The following is a 27,806-nucleotide window of genomic DNA, read 5'->3' as shown; positions in this document are numbered from 1 at the left end:
CACTAGCTGCCATCTCTCCAGGGTGGAGACCCAGAAGTATTTAATCTCTCCCCCTCTTCAAGGGTGAGTAAAGTGGGGAGAGAGGGGTGGAGGGGTGTGGTGGTGGTGGTGCTATGGTTGCACTTAGCCGGTTGTATGTTGTATACTGTACTATTCCCTCGTCGAGTGTTCTCCCCCATTCGTGTTGACAGGGAGATTAATCAGGATTCTGAGATTGTGTGTGTGCGTGTTTACAGGGTAGGGACAGACCCCCTGCCACTAAACCCCTGGACCCACGCTCCCTGCCCACCCTTCAACAAGTAAACGTCTAGTAGAAGGTCTTTTAATAGAACAGAGTGCTTCCGTTTTGGGGTGACATAACTCAACGTCACCCTCTTCTCCCCCCTACCTCTCTCCCTCCTCCTTTCTTTCCTCACTTCCTGCCTCCTCCCTCCATCCCGAGGCTCTGAGTCCTGCTTTAGCCCATGACCTTGGCTGGCAGGAAGTCCATTAATTGTTCCAGAGAGCAAGGGAGAGGTGTGTGATTTATCTGCCCCCCTTGCAGGGCTAGGGATTGGAGGCCGGGTGCGGTGGAGGAGACAAGGGGTTTAGGCTGGCTGAAAGGGGGAAAAGAGAGACAGATCCTGGGTTACTTCTCTGGGCACTGCCCCTTTGTGGAGGCCCTATTTGAGCTTCCAAAAAAAGTACTGAGTGCTGATTTAATCAGGAGTGCTGAGAATTTGACATTTTTTGACTGTTCGAGGACTCGTTTTTTTGTTGGTTTTCCGCGAACCCCCCACCACAAAAAAAGTCCCACACTGGACAAAAATATGTGAGCATTTATCTATATGCTAACAGATCAAAACAATGCCTAATTTATTAAACCATTACAGATAACAAATCCCAATTGCTAAATTGCCCCATAAATATTCAGTCAATAAAAAAGCAAGTGCCATTTAAGATACCTTTGTTGAAACCGTAATGTCAACTGGTTATTATATCGTGGAACACAATCTTCAAAAAGGCAGTAAACTCAGCAGTGGAGCTTGTATAGAAGCCTATGGCTGTGCAATGGCATAGCCTTGTTTTGTTCCTTTAGCAGACAATACGCTCTTATTTCCCACGCCCTTATCACAGTGGAGATACCTATTTTATAGTAAAAAAATTAATAAAAAACATGATGTGCATCACTTCAAACCAACAACTTTTTTCATTTGGAAAAATATTATATTCACAAAGAGTGATCATTTGAAACGGGGCTCAATTTGACAAGTTGAAAGAACATTTTTTTTTCAGGTTTACAAACCAAAATCCATATTCTTGTCCATGTACAGATGTTTGGTTTAGTTTATTCTGCCTGTTTTTGGTTAATTGTTTAAAAAAATGAGCCACATGAACACTTTAAAGTGATCAATTACGCCCACGATATCTGTTGGTGAGATAGGCATATGTTTCTGATGAAAATATGCTTTTTGTCTTTATCAAACTAATGTCTTTGCATATTTACAGTGTGGAACCTGTCTAGCTTTAGGGTGGGTTGTAGCTTAAGCTAACTAATTCTAAATAGCTTAAGTGGAAAATAGATGGGACACAATTATTTTCAAAACTGCCGCTCGTTGTTGGAACATATTTGTTCCTACTTCAATCAACCAGTCCATTTTGAATTTGTGATAAAACTGTAAGTCATTTGGCAAGAAATGTAGCTTGTGTATCCCATCACTTAGATACTTTTTTATAGTCATTTATTTCTGTAGGCCTAGAAGGATCTTGTGTGGAGGGAGCGGGTCAGAACCCAATTGAGAAACAGAGGGGAAAGAGAATATAAGGATAAAAACGGTGTGAAGATTGGCTTTGTTTCTTTTTTGTTGTGCAAATGGAACACTAGAGTCTAAGCAAATGAACGTTTTCTTCAAGATAACATTCTACTTGGCCGTTCGGGCAACCACAAAGAACATTCCATCAAATAGTTTTACGGTATTTGAAGAAGAAAAAAATGGATCTCTGGTTAATAAAGATCAAGATTTGACGTCCGTTCTAGTACTCAAGCAATCAATTACTCATCCCATCACTAGAGTGCTGGTCCTCCCTGTTATTCTTAATGCTTAAAAGTCATAGTTGATCCTAGGTCGGCACTGCTAAGCTGAGATGCTTTGTGAATACGTGTTTGCACACGTTAGTTGCTTAGCTTGATCACAATGAGAGTTCCAATGAGGTATCACCTTCCATGCTTAGGTTTTGATAGCAGTGATACAAAAGCATGCTCTTAGGCATTCAGAACTGTACTGAGTAGGCTTCTGTGGTATTGATACAGCGTATGCGAGAATATTATTAGAGCCTGGGTAAAAGGACAACATCAATAGTTATCTATATTTCTCTCTCTCTTTCTCCCACTCACACTCACTTCTTTAGATAATTGTAACTATTTGTTTTTGCCGGACATGGCGTGTTGCCGGGGTCCAGCTCGCAGTGTTTTGGGGTCGCAGAGAGAGACAGAGAGAGAGAGAGACAGAGAGAGAGAGATACAGAGGCAGAAACAGGCAGGACATACAGTGCCAGCATTTGGAAGAGCACTTCTATGTCCTCGGGTAATTTTTGGAGATTTTATCGGAAATAAAACAACTACAGATATTTGTGTGTTAAGTTCACACTGGAATCACCCCATACTTTTATAAACAGCTGTCTATCAAGTATTTTAGCCACTTTTCACATGCATTTTATACCTCAATTTCACTATTTTGCCCTTGTTCCGAGCCCAGACTTTTAAGCTTCTACTATTTTTCTATGAGAAAACATGAATAATTACACATTATGTAATGTTATGTACGACAGAAAAAGTCAATTAAGTCAAATCTGTATCAATATTTATTGTGAATATGCCCATTATATTGTTTTTTTTTACACAAAATATACCTGTCCTTCGGGAGTGGTGTCATTTCCACCACCGAGGACAGATTCCTCATTAATAAAGTTTTTTCAAGAGAATGTTAATTTAGTTACCATGGAAACATATTGTGACACTGAAGCATATGGCTGCAGTGGACAGTTCTTCCAAATGTGATGTCTTTTTTTTTTTTTTTACTTTAGGCTTATTTAATCATGTTTAAATGAATTTAATCTCGAAAATTTTCCAAGGTGTGTGCACAAGTTGAAAACAAAGTAATATTTGTCTTAATTTTTTTGTGTGTGAACAAATGATCCTATACGATACCAGGAACATCTGCAAAAAGACAAGGAGAGATACTGGAAGAAAAAAGAGAAGGGAGAACGTTTACCCTGGTATCGTGCAAGACGTTCAATCGCAGAGTGGTGCTTTTGTGAAAAACATGAGTCGTTTCTTTTTGGGCCAATCAGAGACGACATCATATGGGACAGACCACAGCATGTGCTTAGACTTGTCCCTGAACCACATCCAGTGACTAAAAGGCACATGGAGCTGGATGCACTGGATACACTTGAAACTCACTATACAAGTACATACAAAGCAGGGTATAAAATCATACATTGAATAAAACATGTGAGCTCTCAATTAACTCTTCCCTCTTGATATGTGCTAGAATGTTTATTTGCAGCATGTAGTCAAGGACAACCCATTGTTCTCATGTTGAAAAGGTGCTAGTTTTGGAATCTTTTTATGTTTTGGAATCTTACTTTGTCTTATAGTAATGAAATGTTTAACAATGGTTGTTGTTCATACGTTTTTTTTATATACATAGATGTCATTTCCGCCACACCTTGTCATTTCCACCACACCTTGTCATTTCCACCACACCTTGTCATTTCCACCACACCTTGTCATTTCCACCACACCTTGCCATTTCCACCACACCTTGTCATTTCCACCACACCTTGCCATTTCCACCACACCTTGCCATTTCCACCAAACCTTGTCATTTCCACCACACCTTGCCATTTCCACCACACCTTGTCATTTCCACCACACCTTGCCATTTCCACCACACCTTGTCATTTCCACCACACCTTGTCATTTCCACCACACCTTGTCATTTCCACCACACCTTGTCATTTCCGCCACACCTTGCCATTTCCACCACACCTTGCCATTTCCACCACACCTTGTCATATGGTTGTTCAATCATATGGTTGTTATCATAATCTCACAAAAAGGTTGGGTGGAAATATCTTATTTTTCATGATAAATATATGTTTTCAGCTGTCAGCTGTCAAAACCTTAAAAATCACTTAAAATAATATTCAATACAAGTTCATGTACAAATGTATAAGAAATCTGTTAAAAATACATTGTATGATGTTTCATTTTCAACTAAAATGGATGTTTAATGACGTGATGGAAGTGACATTTGTTTACGGCTGTCTGGGAAAAATGACACAAATATATACATTCCTGAATAGTACGATCGCAGCCATTATCAGATATAGTTTTGAGACAAATCAAAGATAAGCACAATACTGGTGAAATGGTGTTTGAATAAGTTTTAATTTCTGAAAGTTTGCACGGCCAAAGTGCCCGAAGCTGCAGAATCATTCGCCTACAGAAAGTCAACACCTCCTTGAACTTTTTATTACATTTTGTTGTGTTACAAAGTGAGAATGAAATAGATTTAATTGTAATTTTTTTTGTCATTGATCTACACAAAAAACTCCATAATGTCAAAGTGAAAAGAAAATTCTACAAATGTGTACAAATTAATATTTTTTTATAACTAAAATGTATTCACTCGCCTTATTTAAGCAATGCTAAAAGAGTTTCAAAGTAAAATTTGTCTTATCAAATCACATAATGGGGTGGTTTTCCAGACAGAGTTTAATTTAAATCTGGACTGACTAGTCTAATTCTGCTTAAATTAATCCAGATAAAAAATGGCTTTCTGAGACGTTGCTTAACTTCAGATTAATTTAGTTCTCGACTAGAGTCCCAGACCAAGACTATGGAGTTCAAGACCATAGTAAGGAAGTAAGGACACAGCAGTTCACTTTTGTGAAGCCTAATTATAATAAACAAAAATAGAAACGCATCAATTTAATGGAATTTACTGAGTTACAGTTCATATGGGGCGGCAGGGTGGCCTAGTGGTTAGAGTGTTGGACAAGTAACCGGAAGGTTGCAAGTTCAAACCCCTGAGCTGACAAGGTACAAATCTGTCGTTCTTCCCCTGAACAGGCAGTTTACCCACTGTTTCTAGGCTGTCAATGAAAATAAGAATTTGTTCTTAACTGACTTGCCTAGTAAAAAAAAAAAAAGAGGAAATAAGTCAACTGAAATAAACTAATTCCGCCCTAATCTAAGGATTTCACATCACTGGGATTGCAGATATTAATCTGTTGGTCACAAGATACCTTAAAATGGGCCTCACAATGACCCTCAGGATCTTGTCATGGTAATTTTGTGCATTCAAATTGCCATCGATAAAATGCAATTGTGTTCGTTGTCTGTAGGAAATGCCTGCCCATACCAGAATCCCACCGCCACCATGGGGCACTCTGTTCACAACGTTGACATCAGAAAAGCGCTTGCCGACACGATGCCATACACATGGTCTATGGTTGTGAGGTTGGTTGGACAAACTGCCAATTTCTCTCAAACAACGTTGGAGGCGGTTTATGGTAGAGAAATTAACATTCAATTCTCTGGCAACAGCTCTGGTGGACATTCCTGCAGTCAGCATGCCAATTGCACGCTCCCTCAAAACTTGAGACATCTGTTGTGTGACAAAACTGCACCTTTAGTTGTCCCGAGCACAAGGGGCATGCTTTTTAGTCAGCTTCTTGATATGCCACATCTGTCAGGTGGATGGATTATCTTGGCATAGGAGAAATTCTCTCTTAGAGCGAATTGTAAACACATTTGTGCAGAAAATATGACAGAAATACGCTTGTTGTGCGTATGGAACATTTCTGGGATCTTTTATTTTAGCTCATGAAACATGGAACTAACACTTTACACATTCTGTTTATGTTTTGTTCATTGTAAATGAATGATGTGCAATTTGTGCTGACCTAAGGATGCTTAAAGAAACAAGGATGGGACACTAATACATAAGCATTGTGTGCAATTGGAACAAGTCACCTGAACCAAACAATGGACGGAGGTAAAACAAAACCTTCAAAGAATTTCAGTGACTTTGAAAAAAAACCTCTTGAATTAAATTGTGTCAAACCACCCAATTACCAAGAACAAACAGCACGATTCATCAACAGAAACCAGAAAAAGACGGCCATTTGTAATGAATTCAACTCATATGAAAAAAGAAAACAAAAAGACACTACACAACTTCAGGTAATATACTGTATTCATTGTTGTCCCACTTTTACAAATCAGAGTCACTTTGAAATGTTTGTTTGCCTCTGTAACACAACACAGTGGGGTCTAAATGTATTTGTGTGACAGACAAACACACACACACACACACAATATCATACATAATTGCTCATATTATTTCTATTTTGTCTTGTCTTTCTAAGATCCTGTGGAAAAACATAAAAACCTACTTAAAGAAGACAAATGCTGTTGCTCGTAAGGAGCGTTACAAGACTGTTGACGGACCCCCAGTAAGACCAGAGACAGATGAGCTGGGGGACTTGTTTACCGGGATCATTAATAACCAGCAACACCCGGAAGGTATCCCCGATGGTGACCATTTGAACATTTCAGATTGGAGCACTGTTCCAATCCTCATTTGATAAGGACACATTCATTCAACATGTGCCATCTCCAGACTGCAGGGAATATGTCATGTTCTCCGTCAACTCCCAGAATAACAACGGTGTAATGAACTCAACTCTTGGAAAAATAATGTTCTCTAATGCAGCAATGTCATCATTTTCTAGAGGCTTGGTGGGGATAAGGCAGGATGAAGGTCAGCCTGCTACATTTGCAGCAGCCAGGAGGGAAGATTGGGTCACCAACCCGGGCCAGGGGACAAAGACAAAAGAGGCTGAGGATGCATGAGAAACTGGCCATGGGATTCCATGAGCGCAGACTGATTGCATTTAAAAGAAGAGCATGATATGAAGATACACATCCTTCTTGTTGAGTTGGCTAGGAGGAGGGCGGAGGGAAACACGAAGCAACAGCATGTTCTTCTCAAACCAGCACACGTTTGGGGTCCTGATACTTCCATTTGTGAATTAAAAACCTTTTGTTACACGGCTATTGTTTGCTTTAATCGTGTGAGCTTTCTTTGTGTCATTTTTTATTTATTTTTTATTTAGTTCACCTTTATTTAACCAGGTAGGCTAGTTGACAACACGTTCTCATTTGCAACTGCGACCTGGCCAAGATAAAGCATAGCAGTGTGAACAGACAACAACACAGAGTTACACATGGAGTAAACAATAAACAAGTCAATAACACAGTAGAAAACAAATAGTCTATATACATTGTGTACAAAAGGCATGAGGAGGTAGGCAATAAATAGGCCATAGGAGTGATAAATGATCAGATGAACATGTGCAGGTAGAGATACTGGTGTCCAAAAGAGCAGAAAAGTAAATAAAATAAAAACAGTATGGGGATGAGATAGGTAATTTGGGTGGGCTATATACCGATGGACTATGTACAGCTGCAGCGATCGGTTAGCTGCTCAGATAGCAGATGTTTAAAGTTGGTGAGGGAGATAAAAGTCTCCAACTTCAGAGATTTTTGCAATTCGTTCCAGTCGCAGGCAGCAGAGAACTGGAAGGAAAGGCGGCCAAATTAGGTTTTGGCTTTAGGGATGATCAGTGAGATACACCTGCTGGAGCGCGTGCTACGAGTGGGTAATGCCATCGTGACCAGTGAACTGAGATAAGACGGAGCTTTACCTAGCATGGACATGTAGATGACCTGGAGCCAGTGGGTCTGGCGACGAATATGTAGCGAGGGCCAGCCGACATGAGCATAAAGGTCGCAGTGGTGGGTGGTAAATGGTGCTTTAGTAACAAAACGGATGGCTCTGTGATAAACTGCATCCAGTTTGCTGAGTAGAGCATTGGAAGCTATTTTGTAGATGACATCGCCGAAGTCGAGGATCGGTAGGATAGTCAGTTTTACTAGGGTAAGTTTTGCGGCGTCAGTGAAGAAGGCTTTGTTGCGAAATAGAAAGCCGATTTTAGATTTGTTTTTGGATTGGAGATGTTTGATATGAGTCTGGAAGGAGAGTTTGCAGTCTAGCCAGACACCTAGGTATTTATAGATGTCCACATATTCTAGGTCGGAACCATCCAGGGTGGTGATGCTAGTCGGGCGTGCGGGTGCAGGTAGCGAACGGTTGAAAAGCATGCACTTGGTTTTACTAGCGTTTAAGAGCAGTTGGAGGCCATGGAAGGAGTGTTGTATGACATTGAAGCTCGTTTGGAGGTTAGATAGCACAGTGTCCAAGGAAGGGCCAGAAGTATACAGAATGGTGTCGTCTGCGTAGAGGTGGATCAGGGAATCGCTCACAGCAAGAGTAACATCATTGATATATACAGAGAAAAGAGTCAGCCCGAGAATTTAACCCTCTGGTACCCCCATAGAGACAGCCAGAGGACAGGACAACATGCCCTCCGATTTGACACACTGAACTCTGTCTGCAAAATAGTTGGTGAACCAGGCAATGCAGTCATTAGAAAAACCGAGAGGTACTGCAAAGCAAAAGCATCTCAGCAGGCTTGTCAATTTTTTGAAATTGTCTGCCCCAACCATGGGAACATCTGGGTCATCCTCGTCTTCAGTGTGAGGATCTGGGCAGCCATGCGGTTTGAGTTAATTGTGAAGCACTGCTGCTGCAATTATGACAATGAGGCATCTTGGTTGAAAGTGCAATGTGTTTCTGAGAGACTGGAAACAACTCCATACACCAAACATACACTCTACTACACTTCTGGTATGGATATGAGCTTGGTTGTACCGTTGTTGCTCAGGTCCTATTGCCTGAAGGTAGGGGGTGAACAAGAAGTTGGCCTGAGCATACGCACTGTCACCAAGTATGATTTCACTATGTTGTCCTCCTTTAAGCTGAGCATACGAAAAGGAGTTTATGAAAATCCTTGAGTCATGAGTTGCACCTTCCCAACGTGAAACAGTGTTGGAGAACTGCAAACTGGGAGTGCGCACACTTTGTACATTCATTGAGAACCAGTTTGCATACTTCTCAGCACCTGTTGTAGAGGAACACTTGATGGGAATATGACATCCATCTATACAGCCAATGACTCAGGGGAAGTTCCCATTTTCATCGAACTCTACCTTGTAGTTGGCTCGGGCACAGCATCAGGGAACTTGATGTAATTGTTTATTGTGCATACAATCGAGTAACTTACATCACACAAGTCTCCTGTTTCACAATGGAAGGTTCCAGATGCCAGCAACCTCAAGGTGATCAGTACTTGTAGGGAAGGAGGGATGGGCCTTCCCCCTAAGAGAGTCAGATGAAAGCCTTGGCTCAAGCAAACCAATGATGTCAGTTTGCATTTGCACATACGGAAACGGTCACGGGAATTGATTTCATCAAAATCAGTGGGTTGTTCCTGTCTTATAACCACCCTTCTGTCTGGCCTTGGTGGTGCTCTTTGATCATCATTGAAACCTGCCTCTGGCCAAGTTTAATTTAAGACTCCACTTAGATCTAGATGAACTCTAATCATTCTGGAAATCAGATTTTTAAAATCCAGATTAGGACAAGTCCGAGACTAGTTTAAAGCATGTCTGAGAAATGCCATTTCAGTTAATCCAGTTTAAAAATGCAATTTAGTCTATATCTTTAAGCATTGTCAAGTTAATAATTATAGTTTGGTTGATGTATACTGTAAGCCACCCATTAACATCAAAGACGCAGTCGTCCTTCTGAACTGAGCTGCAGGGCAGGAAGGAAACTGCTCAGGGATGTTAACATGAGGCCATTGGTGATTTTAAAACAGCTACAACGGCTGTGAAGGGAGAAAACTGAGGATGGATCACCAACATTGTGGTGACTCCACAATAATGACCTGAATGAAAAGTGAAAAGCATAAAAATACACAGGATACAAATATTCCAAAACATGCATCCAATATGCAACAACACACGAAAGTAATAATGAAAGGAATACACTTTTTGGACTAAAAACAACGCCTTATGTTTGGGGCAAATCCAACACAACACATTAGCCTCCTTATTTTCAAGCATGGTGGTGACTGCAATATATGTGTGCAAAGCTCGTACTTATCCAATAAGACTCCCAGCTGGAATCAGTGCCATATGTGTTTTTAACATGTATTTACTCAGGGGGGGTGAATACTTATCTAATCAAGGTACTGTATATTAGTGTTTTATTTTTCATTCATCTTGAGAAAAAAAAACAGATTTTTCTTCCACTTTGACATTACGGAGTATTTTGTGTAGATCGTTGACAAAAAAAAAAAGACAGTTCAATCTATTCGAATCCCACTTTCAAACACAATAAAAAGTGAAGAAATCCAACGGGGGGGGGGGGGGGGTATACTCTATAGGCACTGTGTACGGTTTAACTGGAAGTACAGTACGGAGATATGGTGTAGGGGGGTATGGTTCAGAGTTCTGGTTATGTTATGTACATCGGTACAGTACACTCTCCTCCAATACTTTTAGTTTGTTGGAACATTGTTTACACATTGCTTCTTTTAAGCAGTGTTGTTCTTGTAAGACGCGATCACACACACATGTACAGACACACGCGTTCGTTCCCTCACACACACAAACACACACACACACACACACACACACACACACACACACACACACACACACACACACACACACACACACACACACACACACACACACACACACACACACACACACACACACGTGCAGACACCCGCAATTTCCCTCACACACACAAACACACACACACACGTACAGACACTTGCGCTCGTTCCCTCACACACACACACACACACACACACACACACACACACACACACACACACACACACACACACACACACGAGCGTACAGACACACACACACAACTCAAACAAAGGAGTGCCATCCATCACGTCACTCATAGCTTTCACTAGTATACATCAAATCGATTTACCTCAATTTCCCTCAAAAAGTGTCACGTGAGCAAAAGGAGTGTCGATACGCCTTGGCACTACCCGCCGCCAACAGGCATCTGTCTTTTTAGCTTAGCTTCGACGTATTCCCAAAGTGTTGCCAACCTAATTCATTTTGGGGCAACATTAGATTGATTACGCGGAATTTGGCGGTTATGACAATGAAACAGTGTGAAGTTAACATAGCGAGGTAGAGGATGTGATGTGTGTGCCTCCAGTGTGGTGTGTGTGCGTGCGTCGTGCGTGGGCGCGTGCGTGTGTGTCGCCTCATGCCTGAGTGTCTGAAACTCCCAACGTCGTGGATTGACTTTGTCTTCAATTGGTCTGTTTTTTTTTATTACTATGGTAAGCTGGGCAAATAGTGTCCTGAGAGAGAGAAAATCAGCAGGTTCTTCACCTCCTCCTCCCACCTAGTGGAGGCATTGGGAATCCACAGCAGGTGCAGTGACAGAGTATGCCTACCTGTTGATGTTGGAGAGAGAGAGAGAGAGAGAGAGAGAGAGAGATTCATGTCTGGTTGTATTCATCATTGAGAGACGAAGAAGGTACTTCTGAAAGTCGGCACGAGAGAGAGTACCTTTCGCTGTAGGAGAGAAAGAGATACTACCGCTAAGACGTGTTGGGAGGTGAAGGTAGAAGAGAGAGACTACCTTTCGCTGTAGGAGAGAAAGAGATACTACCGCTAAGACGTGTTGGGAGGTGAAGGTAGAAGAGAGAGACTACCTTTCGCTGTAGGAGAGAAAGAGATACTACCGCTAAGACGTGTTGGGAGGTGAAGGTAGACGAGAGAGACTACCTTTAGTTGTAGGAGAGAAGGAGCAAGAGAGCATACCTCTGTACATAGGCAGGTGTAAATGAAACCCGGAGAGGTGTTCTGTCAGAAAGGCCACCTGGCATCCTAATTGTACAATGAAACGCCTTTTTGCACCAATAAGACGGGCTAATAATTTAGGCGCACTCAGGATCTCCGGTAATGAACCTCAAGGCAGTATTTCACCACTAATGACTGAGACTATTTATATACACGACTGTGCCACCTTACAGGTGCCCATTTAGGCTGATCCATTTGGTTCTGATGGGAGGATGGAGTCCATTGTATAAGACCTAGGCAGTATGGCCGCCACACTTTTGCCAATTATCGTTGAGTTCCCCATGTACCTTTCTGACATTTCTGAGAAATGATGTTTTGTAATACAGCATTTGGATGAATTTAGTACAGTATCTCAGCCTGCCACCATCTTAACAGTAGTGCTGTCAGCACAGTAGAACAGAATAAAGCTGGTCGACCTGTTCTTTCCATTCCCCAATCTCTCTCTCTCTCTCTCTTTTTTCTCAGTTTTTTCTTTCTCACTTCTTCTCAGAAAAATAAGCCCTTGAGATGGTCCAGTGTAAAAGTCACATTGTAGTCCTTACACTCTTAGAAAAATAAGCCCTTGAGATGGTCCAGTGTAAAACTCACGTTGTAGTCCTTACACTCTTAGAAAAATAAGCCCTTGAGATGGTCCAGTGTAAAACTCACGTTGTAGTCCTTACACTCTTAGAAAAATAAGCCCTTGAGATGGTCCAGTGTAAAACTCACGTTGTAGTCCTTACACTCTTCGAAAAAGGGTACCAAAAGGCTTCTTCAACTGTCCCTATAGCGGAACCCTTTTTGGTTCTAGGTACAAGCCTTTTTGGTTCCATGAAGAGCCGTTTTGTGGAAAGGGTTCTACATGGAACCCAAAAGGGTTCTCCTTGGAACCCAAAAGGGTTCTCCTTGGAACCAAAAGAGACCTGTAACCAAAAAGGGTCCTTAAAAGGGTTCTCTATGAGAACAGCCGAAAAACACTCTATATAGCACCTTTCATTGTAAGAGCGTATGCGTTTTGAGTAATTCAAAATATCCACAATTTTTTGGAAATGAAAGAGAGAGGGAGAGAGAGAGGGAAGGAGTAAAGGGTGGTAGAGGAGTGGAGAGGGGTGGAGGGGGTAGGGCATCCACGAGGATGAATTTAGTGCATTCTCTCACCCTTATTAACAGTAGTGCTGTCAGCACAGTAGAACAGAAGAAAGCTGGTCAACCTGTTCTTTCCATTCCCCAATCTCTCTCTCTCTCTCTCTCTCTCTCTCTCTCTCTCTCTCTCTCTCTTTCTTTTTCTCAGTTTCTTTATTTCTCCCTCTTTCTCAGAAAATTATGCCCTTGAGGTAGTCCAGTGGAAAACTCATATTATAGTCCTTCTGTGATCTGAATCAGTTTAATATTTTTCGGAAATGATAGAGCAACGAAGAGAGAGAAAGAGATGGGTGGAGGGGGTGGGGCACTCACCAGGTCTCAACGCAGGGGAATAACAAACACCAATCTAACAGATGAGCAAGCCCAAACCCCGGTACATATTTTGCCCCGACATTGCCTTACCTAGCCAAGCATTAAATCCCCTGCCGCCGGTACAGATAGCTACAGACATGAGTTAAGGCTGTGGCAGAGACTGCCTCCTTCAGGAATCACTATCTGCACACATTATAAGAGGCTAACCAGTGTGAGTGTTAGTGGGGAAATTGTGTTGGGTTTCAGGTGAAAGCTAACAGACCGTCGCTAATAGTAATAACAAGGGTACTTGCATCGCGAGAGAAAGAATATGATTAAAAGCTTGTAGTAGGCAGAGGTTGAGCAACAAACGTCAGACAAATTGAGCTTTGTCTGACGTTTGTTGCCTTCTCATGAACACGAAAAGGACAAAAACGGTGTATTTTGTCACTCAGTTACCAAAAAACACAGACTAGCCAACCCTAATGAAGTTCTGACATTTTGTCTGCCATTCATTTGCTATTATTGATTAAAATGACCCGAATGGTGTCGATGCAGTTATTAGACACAAAGTTGTTCAAAAGTAGCTAAGCCTGTGTGTCCTTGTCTCTTGTTACAGGTGGCTAACCTGGCCTGCTCCATCTCTAACAACGAGGAGGGTGTGAAGCTGGTTCGCATGGCCGCCACCCAGATCGACAGCCTCTGCCCACAGGTAAGCAGCACCTCACTGTGCTGTGTGTCGTGGATCCTGTTCAATAGAGAGAGAGAGAAAGAAAATAAAGAAAAGCATTTTGAAACATAGTGAACCAGGAGAGGGTAACTACCTGAACTCCCCCCTGAACCAATTGTTGTTTCCCATTGTGATACTACGCCCTACTGAACATGACCCTGGTAATAACACCAGCCATCGGAGGTACCCGGTTGAGCTGTTTTACATTCATTTTAGAGTAAAAAAACAAAAAACACACTGTGTTATTTGGTTGCCATTCCATTGGAAAGAGAGTGCATTGGGAAGTGCCATTGAATTGAGAATAAGTATATATTATTAAATATCTCTCCGAATAACTATACTCTAAAACCAACTTTTTAACAATGATAAAAGAAAACCCACACAGTGCTGGTACATGGTGAGCAAGACGGAGTAGTACAACTTCAGTACGAATGTGAATCAGTGGAATGTATAAACTTTGCCGGAGGGCAACTTTGTATGGGCACAGGCAGCGTTCTTCATCTTAGTACTGTGTGTGTCTGTGTGGGTAACAAGACAAGAGAAAGGGAACACACAAAGAGAGAGAGAGGGCAGAGAGCGAGAGAGGGCAGAGAGCGAGAGAGAGAGAGGGGCAGAGAGAGAGAGAGAGGGGCAGAGAGAGAGAGACAAGGGGGCAGAGAGAGAGTGATTGGGAGGGAGAGGGAAAAAGATTGAGAGGACAGAAAGAGGGAGCACAGAAAGAGAAGAGGAGTGAGAGAGGGAGCGCAGAGAGAAAGAGAAGGTTATAGGAGAAAGACAGATGGGAGCTCGAGCCTCCCGGAGCAGTCTTCCTCTGGATGTCTGACAGAGGAAAAGGTGGGAATCGATAGGTTGTTTCTAAGGGTTGGGGCATTTTCACAGGGGACCCTGTGCTCACTAACGGAAGTGAAGAAAGGAGAGGAAGGAGGGATTAAGGGAAGGGGCAGTCCTTAACATTCAAGGTGCAAGACTCTCGAAGACTCACACTGGGCCCACAGTACACCGACCGAGACCCACTTTTTAATAAACTGACCTCCACTGAGTCAAGGCTAGTATTAGAAAACTTTGGAAGGGGATTGCAAGTTTTAAGTTCCCAGCTGTCGCTTTTGCTTGGCAACGACCTCAACATAGAAAAAGCGCTAAGCTATAGAGGGAAGAGGGATAAGTGACACAAAGAAAGAAAAAACAAGGTAGGGGCAAAATAGATGGCTGTTTTGACATTTTGAAAAAGCCCTGTCGAAGGCCAAAGAGGCCAACACGTGAGCTTGAATAAAAAATATGAGACTAAGTGTGCGAGTTTGTCTTTTCTTTTAAGTAATCACACTATTCCCACGTGCATACAATAAGATGACTCAGATGTGTGTGTGCTTTTTGGAATGGTGTTTTTTGACAGGAAGTCGGTTTGACAGGGGGGGGTTAAAGTCAAAAGAAAACAGGGAATAGAACAAAATGTTATGTAAGATGAGTGTGAGCGACCCCGGTGTATTACCTGACTGTCTTTACTTGATTCCAGGCATCATTAGTGGCTGTCAAACCCTGAACCCTGATCAGTCTCTTTAGCAGAGTCTCTTTTAGGCTTAACGGAGCTAAAAGTAGAAACTGTAAATGCAAAGAGTAATTCAAGTGTTTATTAACTTTTTGATTTAAAAAAAAAATAATGTCTGTTTATTCTCTATTTTAAACAGGTATAACAGACATTTGAGTTTTTGTCTGATATTAACAGAAATGAAATGGTAGAAAGATACATGGAACATAGTGAGAAGGCCGGTGGGTCCAGGATTCAATCCCACACAGGCAGGGATTGCATATGTGCTCCACGTACCTCAGCAAAGACTTAAAATATAGTATATATTTTTTTAACCTTATTTTCCAAGCTTTAACAAGCTTAACAAGGACTTAAAAAAAAAACACGTTCTGGATGAATCCACAGCCCCATATGTAAGTAGAAAATAAGGGAACACTATCAGGGCTTCCTGAGTGGTGCAGCACTCAGAGGACAACTCATCGTGCCACAGCAACTCCTTGTGTTGGGCCAGGTGCCTGCAGGCTGACTCCGGTAGCCAGTTGATCTGTGTTTCCTCCGACACATTGGTGCGGATGGCTTCCAGGTTAAGCGGGCGGATGTTAAGGAGCGCGGTTAGGCGGGTCATGTTTCGGAGGATGCATGACACCCCCTTCTCCTCTCCCCAGCCCTTTGGTGAGTTGCAGCCATGAGACAAGATTGAAATTGGGGAGAAAAAGGGGGTAAAATGGTGGTTGCGTGGGGGAAATTTTGGGTTGTCTCACCTTAAGATGATTGCACTGTGAGTTGCTCTGAATAAGGGCATCTGCTAAATTACTGAAATGTACAAAATAAAAAGATATTATCTTGATTGGTTAAGTCATACAGGCCTACAGTAATAATGGCACCCTGCCTATTGCTTTACCATTCGTTGTTGAATAAATATGAATATATTAACTGGACATTATCCATCTGTTAGATCTGTTAGATCATTAGTTCTCATTCCAGGGAATAACAATGTTTCTTCTCCTATGAAGACATCTAGTTTTCCAAACGATCCTGCCGTTCAATCTGCTGGAAATGTACCCAGAGAACCCTCTCCCTTAAAGAGATAGTTCACCCAACACAGAATGACATACCCAAACCAAAGTCTTACCTTGTCTGTAGACTACAGACTGCACAATGGCTCATGACAATTTGGGTGAACTATCCCTTTAATGTTCTTAAGGAAACTGACTGCAGAAAGGGATCTAGACTGTGCTATAGCCTCCTGCTATAGCCTCCTGCTATGGCCTCCTGCTATAGCCTCCTGCTTTCGCCTGCTGCTATAGCCTACTGTACCGCCGATGCGGTCCATTTCACACCCTCTACTCTATCTAGCGGGTGTACCAATGCTCATGCAAGGCTTCGTACTTCTTTAATTAGTCTAATGTGTATAGCAAGGAAGTTCATCATTGAAGTACAGTCGTGCTCATCATGGCTTGTCATGCAGAGTTTCCTTAGAAGCCACTTCAGTCTTTTTGTCTCGGTCAGGGGTTTGAAGTCAGAAGTCTTGGAAAGCCACCCAGTTATATTCCAGCCCAGCAACAACACATGATTCCACTTAACATGGTCTTCGGTCTGGAAAGGAGAACGATTATATGATTAACTTCATTAGATGTGTTAGTGCTGGGCTAGAATAAAACCCTGCACGGCCTGTATTGTAAGCACTCCAGGACTGTATTTGGAGATCCCCTTGACTTAGGTGGTCTTACACACGCAAACACCTTTTCTCTCAACCTTCACTCTCTACCCCCCAGGTGATCAACGCGGCCCTCACCCTGGCTGCTCGGCCCCAGAGCAAGGTTGCCCAGGACAACATGGATGTGTTTAAGGACCAATGGGAGAAGCAGGTGCGCATCCTCACTGAGGCCGTCGATGACATCACTTCTGTGGATGACTTCCTGTCCGTGTCAGGTATGGAATCGGGAAAGATGAGAAAATATTGACAATGTTGTACACTGTTAAAATTAAGTGCTTTTTAACACTAATACCAGTTGCAGCTGAGCTCCCACCAACAGGAGGAGGCTGGCGGGAGGAGCTATAGGAAGACGGGCAGATTGTAATGGCTGGAATGGAATAAATGGAATGGTATCCAACATATGGAAACCACATGTTTGACTGTTCCAATAATTCCAGTCCAGCCATAACAATTAGCCGTCCTCCTATAGCTCCTCCCACCAGCCTCCACCGCCACGAACATATCGTCTCTCTCGGATTCTAACGGTCTATTGAATAACAGTTCTTGACACCTGGGGACATATGTATCAAATGTCTCAGAGTAGGAGTGCTGATGAAGAATCAGTTTGACCTTTTTCGTTTAAAATTAAAAAGATTACATGGACAGGGGGGAGGGGCTGATCGTGGGTCAGCACTGCTCCTATGAGATGCTTGACACATACAGCCCGAGATAAAGTAGACTCAGTGTGTTTGTACAGTGTTTAGGTAAGTAAGGTGTTTTTCCACTGAAAGACGCATTTATCCGACATCGTTTCCGCTTCCATTGAGAGAAAGGATAAAGCTTTCTTGTAGACACCTATATGGCTTCTAATGATGATGACTGTGATCTATTTAATACAGATGACCACGATAATTAAGTGATTTAGTCATTAGGAAGTACAATGGTTGAACAGAATATTCTCTCCTTTTACGGGATTTCAGCTTTGTAGGCCATAATGGGTACGTGGCTATTGACGCAGTTGCAGGACAAAAACATGCTTTCTCGAGAGTGAGTGAGTGAGTGAGTGAGTGAGTGATTGAGTGAGTGAGTGAGTGAGTGGTGGTGAGTGAGTGAGTGAGTGAGTGAGTGGTGAGTGAGTGGTGAGTGAGTGAGTGAGTGAGTGAGTGAGTTAGTTCGTTCCATTTGGGATGCATGCTTAATCCTTTCATCTGAACAACACCCTCGTGGCGGTGGGGTCACCCACTCGCTGTGTTACTCTGATGGAGCTTGCTAATAATGCTACAGTAGTCTGGGTACCAGAGGCGACAAAGATAGGTTGGTTCAAAAAGATTCGCCTTCAAAGGAGGAGAACACATATACACACACACATGCTGACACACACACACATGGGCATACACGTTCACACACAGTACAAGTCACTGTTATGGGAGCGTTGTTTCCAAAACTCGGTCCACGGAACCCCAAGGGGTGCAGTTTTTGGTTTTTGCCCTAATAATCAACTAATAATCAAGCTTTGATTATTTGAATCAACTGTGTAATGTGCACCACTTGGGGTTCCGAGGACCGAGTTTGGGAAACTCTGTGGTAGAATCTTTTGAAAGACTACCACCTCATTCTGTAACTGTCTATAATGTAGTCCACAAGGACTCTTGTCAATGAAAGGGTTAGAATGATTGTGCAATGCGCTTTCGGGATATCTGGGCTTTCTCTTTTTTTTTATCAAACAGCAGTTGTCCCTCAAGTTACTAAGCTATGCCTTGACACATGTTTGTGCCTAACGAACACCATGCCTCCCTTTATCTCTACCCCACAGAAAACCACATTCTGGAGGACGTGAACAAGTGCGTGATCGCCCTGCAGGAGGGTGACGTGGACACCCTGGACCGCACGGCGGGCGCCATCAGGGGCCGGGCGGCCCGCGTCGTTCACATCATCAACGCGGAGATGGAGAACTACGAGCCAGGCGTTTACACCGAGCGCGTTCTGGAGTCTATCAAGCTGCTGTCTGAGACCGGTGAGTTGGTCGTAATGTACACACACACACACACACACACACACACACACACACACACACACACACACACACACACACACACACACACACACACACACACACACACACACACACACACACACACACACACACACACACAAAACCAACCAGTCAGTGGTGGCTCCTCAGGGGAGGACCATCCTCCTCATTGAAAAAGTTATCATTTTTAGATAGAACTGTAGTAAATATATTCACATCCCCAAATCATTTATTAAAACACACTGTTTCACAATGAAGGTCTATAGTAACCTCAACACCACTCCGGAGGACAGCTACAGTAGTTTCCATCCTCTTCTTGGTACAGTGACTTCAATTCAAAACCTAGGAGTCTCGTTGTTCTCATCCCCTTCCACAGTAATTATGACGTCCTCCAACCTATCAGAACTCTTGCGGCAGGAACTGACATGTTGTCTAGTAGAGAAAGCATAAGCTACAGATATGTAGCTAGCACCGCAGTGTATAAAATGTGTTGTGTAGTTGACTCAATGAGAGAGAAAGACAATAGTTGAACAGTTTTCAACAAATTAATTTCTTCAAAAATGAAGGAGAAGAGAGAGAGAAACAGAGAGAGAGAGTTTCACTTACTTAGCTAGCAAATGCAGCTAGCTAGTTTAGTCACTCAATACCCGACTCAAACAGAGGGATGCTATGTTAGCTAGCTGGCTATGACTATCCAACACAGCACTGGAACTCTTCCAAGTCCAGGTAAGCTTTTGGTTTTATTAATTTACTGCCACTGGGGCCCCCGGTGTAACTGCTTACTAACTATACACTGTAACAGTACTGCATGATTGGAGCAGGTTTACTAACACATTAGTTCTATTAGCTATGCTGACTAAGACGTTACATTAGCTAATATGGGGACAATTATGTAGGCTGTGTGTTGCAGTTTGGCTTGGAAAGTTTTTTTCGCCTGGTCACATACAGCTGATGTGTTGTTCATTGAAGTCCACAAACGAAGGGAAAAGGTGAGAGGAGGAGTCAGCATAGAGGTGAGAAGGGCTGTTATGAAAGTGAACTGTGTTTATGCGTGATCAGGGGTGTATTCATTCTGCCGATTCTGTTGAAAACCTTTTCTTAAATGGAAGCAAACAAAACGGGGATAAGAATACCAGAATTAGTCCAAAAGAAACTGTTGTTTGCAATTGTTGGATTAATTATTACACCCTAGATAAGCTAGATGCCGGCAAGTGTGTGCAAGGCAGTGTTGAACGTGTCACTGTCTGTCCATGTGTAGTTGCCTAAACCTATCAATGTTAGATTGAACTGGGTGAATGGAATATGAATGACAGTCATCCAACATACTGAAATAGAAATAACGCCATGCTCATGAAAAAAAAGAAGATTAGGGCTGTCCCTGACTAAAAAAATATCTTGGTCAACGGAGAGTTGTCTGTTATCTCTCGACCAATCGATTGGTCGACATTTTTAAAGTGTATTTTTCCATATATAGACACACCCTATGTTTGAATAAACTCAACTATAGGTAGGCTACTGAGCTTGACTGATGCTTTAAGCGCTGCAAAAAAAAATGAAGACACAAATTACTGAAGAGGGAGCCAGAGATCAATATAGTCTAACCAGAAGAAAAATAAACATTTGCAGACCGTCCTCCTCCTGCTGCCCGATGCTGATGGTCTTTGCAGATTCTGGATTTAAGCGGTTATAGGCTACACCAACGGTCTGCCTACCTGTAGTGGATTTTATTCAAACATACGGTGTGTCTATATATGGAAAAATACAGTTATCGTTCCATTTCTACTGATCTGAATGCCATTTACGAATGCCATTTATCTAAATGAAAATGAAACAAATCTAGAAGTAACATCTATTGTCATTGCCAATATGTAAAAATAGCCTACATGAAGCCAACAAATAAAAACATTGCAGCCTGCAGGTAGAAAATATCCTGAGAAACATACATATCTTTTAAGTCACATTGGCTATGCATGGCCTGTCTGCAAGGAACTTGAAACATTGTATCAACTATTAACTCAGCATGGGCCAAAGCTGGATGCTAGCAAACTTGCAACATTCTATAAAATATTCTGGGCCCTCAGAGTTTCCAGCACCAGTGAGCTCTGGAGAAACAGACACAGCTGTGGGCTATTTGCGTAAGTAATCAGGTAGGCCTTTTTTTATGACGTTTCCACCGGATCAGAGTGTGAAATTTCTTCCCCCCTTTGATGCTGAGTTGTTATCGAAAGGGAGAGAGCTGGGAATATTTTTCAAATCGGTTACGTTGAGGAACTATTGTCATTCTCGTTGGATGTGAAAATAGACTTTGTGTACTTGTTGTTTGAGGCAAAGAGAAAATGACTTTGAGAAGCTCCACAGTGATGGTGAGTTAAGACAATTGGAAATAGTATCAGATCCCCAAAATGGGCACATTTATAAGCCTACATTTGCGTGCAGGCCAGGTAGCCTAAGCCTACTTCTATGCGTGTGTGTCCTTACTCAAGATTGACAGGAGTGCTACAAACAAAATGGAATGAAATAAATCAATATTTGTATAGGCCAGGTTGTGCGTTCTGCAAACAACGTGTCCACTCCTACAATGACAAGGGCAAGAGTGTAATAATGATATATTAAATGTTTTAACAGAAATGATCGGAAAACATCGGAGATTAGAAATGATGGAAATTAATGGTAAATGTACTACTGGTGATACTGGTGTGCCATCCCTGCGACCTCCGCAATGGATTAGTCCACTGAGACAGGCGTGAATCAGACAGGCGTCGCATGTGGCCTAAATGTTTTAAAATGTAACCAAAAAAATATAACTAACTAAATCTCAGTCGACCAACAGCCTATCGACCAAACAATCGTCCAGTCGACAAATGGGGTCAGTCCTTTTGAAGAGGAATGAAAAAGGTACTAGTAGATACCATGGAAACCTGGGATATGACTAAGCCAGCCAATCAAACTGTTTCATACAGTTTTTCATACACAGCAGGACTGATACTGGCCCACACTCAAAGCTATAGACGTTTTTTGTCTAGTTGATTGGATTTGATGCCGTGTAAAAAATGTGAACATACAGTATATATCCTATATTCTCTTTTCTTTATGTATTTCCCCTCATATATACATTCTGCTCTGTACAAAGCTGTCATCAAGGCAGAGTTGGCTACTTTGAAGAATCTTCAATATAAATATATTTTGATTTGTTTAACACTTTTTTTGGTTACGACAGTACAGGATTCCAAATGTGTTATTTCATAGTTTTGATGTCATCACTATTATTCTACAATGTAGAAAATAGTAAAAAAATAAAGAAAAACCCTTCAATGAGTAGGTGTGTCCAAACGTTTGACTGGTACTGTCCGTTCTGCTGAAATGTAGGGGGGGGGTGGATGGGGAGGAAGAGAGAGGAATGGGGAGGATGAAGGATGGGGAGAGGGGAGGTGGATGGGGAGAGAAGGAATGGGGAGAGGAGAAGAGGGAGAGGAGATGAATGGGGGAGAGGACGATGGAAGGGAGAGGAGGAAGAGGGGGAGGGAGGATGGAGAGGGGAGAGGTGGATGGGGAGAGGGCGAGGGGGAGAGAAGAGAATGGGAGAGGACGATGAAGAAGAGGGGAGAGGAGGATGGGGAGAGGGGAGGGGAGGGGGAGAGAGAGAATGGGGATGAGAGAGGGAGAGGAGGATGGGGAGAGGGGAGAGGTGGATGGAGAGATGGGAGGGAGGAAGGGGAGAGGAGGATGGGGAGAGGGGAGAGGTGGATGGAGAGATGGGAGAGGAGGAAGAGAGGGGAGAGGAGGATGGAGAGAGGGGAGAGGTGGATGGGGAGAGGGCGAGGCGGGAGAGAAGAGAATGGGGAGAGGACGATGAAGAGAGGGGAGAGGAGGATGGGGAGAGAGGGGGAGAGAGAGTGGGGAGAGGAGGAAGGGAGAGGAGGAGGGGGGGAGAGGTGGATGGATGGGAGAGGAGAGGGGAGGGGATGGATGGGGAGAGGGGAGAGGGCGGGGGAGAGAAGAGAATGGGGAGAGGACGATGATGAGAGGGGAGAGGAGGATGGAGAGATGGATAGACAGAGGGGGATAGATACAGTTCACCAGGGATCAATAGAGGTGCTTTATGGTGCAGATCAGATGTGCATGGAGGCTTTTAACAAACACCACCGCCACTAAAACACAAGGAGGGGAGGAACAAGCAACAAAACAGCTCTCCATCAAAGAGAAATATAGTTAAGACGAATAAGAACCCGGTCAGAGTCAGTCCCAACCCCCCCTCGCCATCTACATTTCAATTAGCAGCATTAATCGAGCATGCAACCGCAACCAAACCCCATGAAGGTTAATGTGCGACACGTCTCCTCCTTTGACTGAGCGGGCGTCAGCTAGCTAACGGGTTTGAACAGTTCAAAACTCAACATTACCATGTTTTTTTCTCCTTGCTCTTTTTTTCTCTTCCTTAAAAAAAGGAGCGAGGCAGTTTATATTCATTTCACTGAGGGCAGGAGGGGGACAGGGAAAGAGTGGCTCTGACACGAGTGTGGTTTGACTCTCATTAGCCTTTAATAACCTCTGATAAGGGGAGAACACATCCTTATGAATTCATATCATTATTCATCCACTGTCTTTTTTTAGGCAGCCCCCAAAGTGACTTTGTGTGGCATGGTGGTACAGTATAGTATCTCCCAGACAGGTACGAATCCCCGGAGATGTGACCATGTGCTCTTCACTGTCCTGAACTTTACTCTACTACTTTACTTACTGTACTGTACTACTTAACTTACTGTACTGTACTATTCTTACTGTACTGTACTACTTTACTTACTGTACTGTGCTATACTTACTGTACTGTACTACTTTACTTACTGTACTGTACTATACTACTTTACTTACTGTACTGTACTACTTTACTTACTGTACTGTGCTATACTTACTGTACTGTACTACTTTACTTACTGTACTGTACTATACTACTTTACTTACTGTACTGTACTATACTTACTGTACTGTACTACTTTACTTACTGTACTGTAATATACTTACTGTACTGTACTACTTAACTTACTGTACTGTACTATACTTACTGTACTGCACTACTTAACTTACTGTACTGTACTATACTTACTGTACTGCACTACTTAACTTACTGTACTGTACTATACTTACTGTACTGTACTACTTTACTTACTGTACTGTACTACTTTACTTACTGTACTGTACTACTTTACTTACTGTACTGTACTATACTTACTGTACTGTACTACTTTACTTACTGTACTGTACTATACTTACTGTACTGTACTACTTTACTTACTGTGCTGTACTATACTTACTGTACTGTACTACTTTACTTACTGTACTGTACTGCTTTACTTACTGTACTGTATTACCTTTCTTACTATACTGTATTACCTTTCTTACTATACTGTAGTACTTTACTTACTGCATTGTACTACTTTACTTACTTACTTACTTACTTACTGTATTACATTACTTAGTGTACTGTACTACTGTACTTACTGTACTGTACTATACTTACTGTACTGTACTACTTTACTTACTGTACTGTACTATACTTACTGTACTGTACAACTTTACTTACTGCACTGTACTACTTTACTTACTTACTTACTTACTGTATTACATTACTTACTGTACTGTACTACTTTACTTACTGTACTGTACTATACTTACTGTACTGTACTATACTTGCTGTACTGTACTACTTTACTTACTGCACTGTACTACTTTACTTACTTACTTACTGTATTACATTACTTACTGTACTGTACTACTTTACTAACTGTACTGTACTATACTTACTGTACTGTACTACTTTACTTACTGTACTGTACTACTTTACTTACTGTACTGTACTACTTTACTTACTGTACTGTACTATACTTGCTGTACTGTACTACTTAACTTACTGTACTGTACTACTTTACTTACTGTACTGTACTACTTTACTTACTGTACTGTACTATACTTACTGTACTGTACTACTTTACTTACTGTTTTGTACTACTTTACTTACTTACTTACTGTATTCCATTACTTAGTGTACTGTACTACTTTACTTACTGTACTACTGTACTTACTGCGCTGTACTACTTTACTTACTGCACTGTACTGCTTTACTTACTGTACTGTATTACCATACTTACTATACTGTAGTACTTTACTTACTGCACTGTACTACTTTACTTACTTACTTACTTACTTACTGTGTTACATTACTTAGTGTACTGTACTACTGTACTTACTGCACTGTACTACTTTACTTACTGTACTGTACTACTTTACTTACTATACTGTACTACTTTACTTACTGTACTGTACTACTTTACTTACTGCACTGTACTGCTTTACTTACTGTACTGTATTACCATACTTACTGTACTGTAGTACTTTACTTACTGCACTGTACTACTTTACTTACTTACTTACTTACTTACTGTATTACATTACTTACTGTACTGTACTACTTTACTTACTGTACTGTACTATACTTACTGTACTCTACTATACTTGCTGTACTGTACTACTTTACTTACTGCACTGTACTACTTTACTTACTTACTTACTGTATTACATTACTTACTGTACTGTACTACTTTACTAACTGTAATGTACTATACTTACTGTACTGTACTACTTTACTTACTGTACTGTACTACTTTACTTACTGTACTGTACTACTTTACTTACTGTACTGTACTATACTTGCTGTACTGTACTACTTTACTTACTGTACTGTACTACTTTACTTACTGTACTGTACTACTTTACTTACTGTACTGTACTATACTTACTGTACTGTACTACTTTACTTACTGTTTTGTACTACTTTACTTACTTACTTACTGTATTCCATTACTTAGTGTACTGTACTACTTTACTTACTGTACTACTGTACTTACTGCGCTGTACTACTTTACTTACTGCACTGTACTGCTTTACTTACTGTACTGTATTACCATACTTACTATACTGTAGTACTTTACTTACTGCACTGTAGTACTTTACTTACTGCACTGTACTACTTTACTTACTTACTTACTTACTTACTTACTTACTTACTTACTGTGTTACATTACTTAGTGTACTGTACTACTGTACTTACTGCACTGTACTACTTTACTTACTGTACTGTACTACTTTACTTACTGTACTGTACTACTTTACTTACTGCACTGTACTGCTTTACTTACTGTACTGTATTACCATACTTACTATACTGTAGTACTTTACTTACTGCACTGTACTACTTTACTTACTTACTTACTGTGTTACATTACTTAGTGTACTGTACTACTGTACTTACTGCACTGTACTACTTTACTTACTGTACTGTACTACTTTACTTACTATACTGTACTACTTTACTTACTGTACTGTACTACTTTACTTACTTACTTACTTACTTACTTACTTACTTACTTACTGTATTACAATACTTACTGCACTGTACTACTTTACTTACTGTACTGTATTACCATACTTACTATACTGTACTAATTTACTTACTGCACTGTACTACTTTACTTACTTACTTACTTACTGTATTACATTACTTAGTGTACTGTACTACTGTACTTACTGCACTGTACTACTTTACTTACTGTACTGTACTGCTTTACTTACTGTACTGTATTACCTTTCTTACTATACTGTATTACCTTTCTTACTATACTGTACTACTTTACTTACTGCACTGTACTACTTTACTTACTTACTTACTTACTGTATTACATTACTTAGTGTACTGTACTACTGTACTTACTGCACTGTACTACTTTACTTACTGTACTGTACTACTTTACTTACTGTACTGTACTGCTTTACTTACTGTACTGTATTACCTTTCTTACTATACTGTAGTACTTTACTTACTGTACTGTACTACTTTACTTGATTGCAATGTCTTGATTTAGGCATCAATAACCATGATTCATATATTTTTGGAATTGTGATGCTTATACACTGATACAAGGCTCTACTATGCAGTACTGTGCAGTACTGTACTGTTCTGTTATGTAGTGTCGATGGATTCAACTTGGACGAATTCATTTGTATCTAGTCAACACCATGGAGTTAACTGAGAATGTATTGAAATTATTAGAATAAACCCTAATTGGAAATGATGGTCAGTTTTCTCCTAATTCACAAACTCAGTTTCCAGTAGAACTGAGTTGACATAGAACTGACACCAGCCAACACTGGTCTGTTGAATATGCCACTTATCAACAGTTCTATAGTCAAATTCATAAGGTAGACCCAAGGGGCCGGTTTCCCATACACAGATTAGATCAGTCCTGGATTAAAAAGTACTTTCAATTGTGGCTCTCCATAGACCATGATTTCTATTCCAGGACTAGGCTTAAATCGGTGTCCAGGAAGCCAGGCCATAGATTCCTCTGTTTTGTGTGTGTAAACAACAGGGCAATCCCAGCCTACCACAGCTGGCCCCGATGGCACCATGTGTGACTTGTTTAACGCTTGTTTATGACTTATCGCCTCTGCGGCGAGGGGCACTCGAGTACCGCTGATTGTCTCTTTCATTATCCC

At 41.5% G+C, this 27,806-nt stretch overlaps 1 protein-coding gene across 4 annotated transcripts in view; it reads left to right on the top strand.

Annotated features, from left to right (window-relative positions):
- The window catches only part of LOC135506694 (catenin alpha-2), a 760,099-nt gene that overhangs the window by 676,025 nt on the left and 56,268 nt on the right, over window positions 1-27,806 (top strand). For all 4 annotated transcript variants that reach the window (XM_064926016.1, XM_064926018.1, XM_064926017.1 and 1 more), the window contains 3 exons: window positions 13,899-13,991; window positions 17,307-17,463; window positions 19,041-19,241. In XM_064926016.1, the coding sequence (XP_064782088.1) occupies window positions 13,899-13,991; window positions 17,307-17,463; window positions 19,041-19,241 (451 nt within the window). The remainder of the gene's footprint in view (window positions 1-13,898; window positions 13,992-17,306; window positions 17,464-19,040; window positions 19,242-27,806) is intronic.

Source organism: Oncorhynchus masou, chromosome 20 (assembly GCF_036934945.1).
Source record: "Oncorhynchus masou masou isolate Uvic2021 chromosome 20, UVic_Omas_1.1, whole genome shotgun sequence".
In the NCBI taxonomy this organism is placed as follows: Eukaryota; Metazoa; Chordata; class Actinopteri; order Salmoniformes; family Salmonidae; genus Oncorhynchus; species Oncorhynchus masou.
Note: the sequence above shows the minus strand (reverse complement) of the source record. Positions and strands in the feature narration are given on the sequence as shown.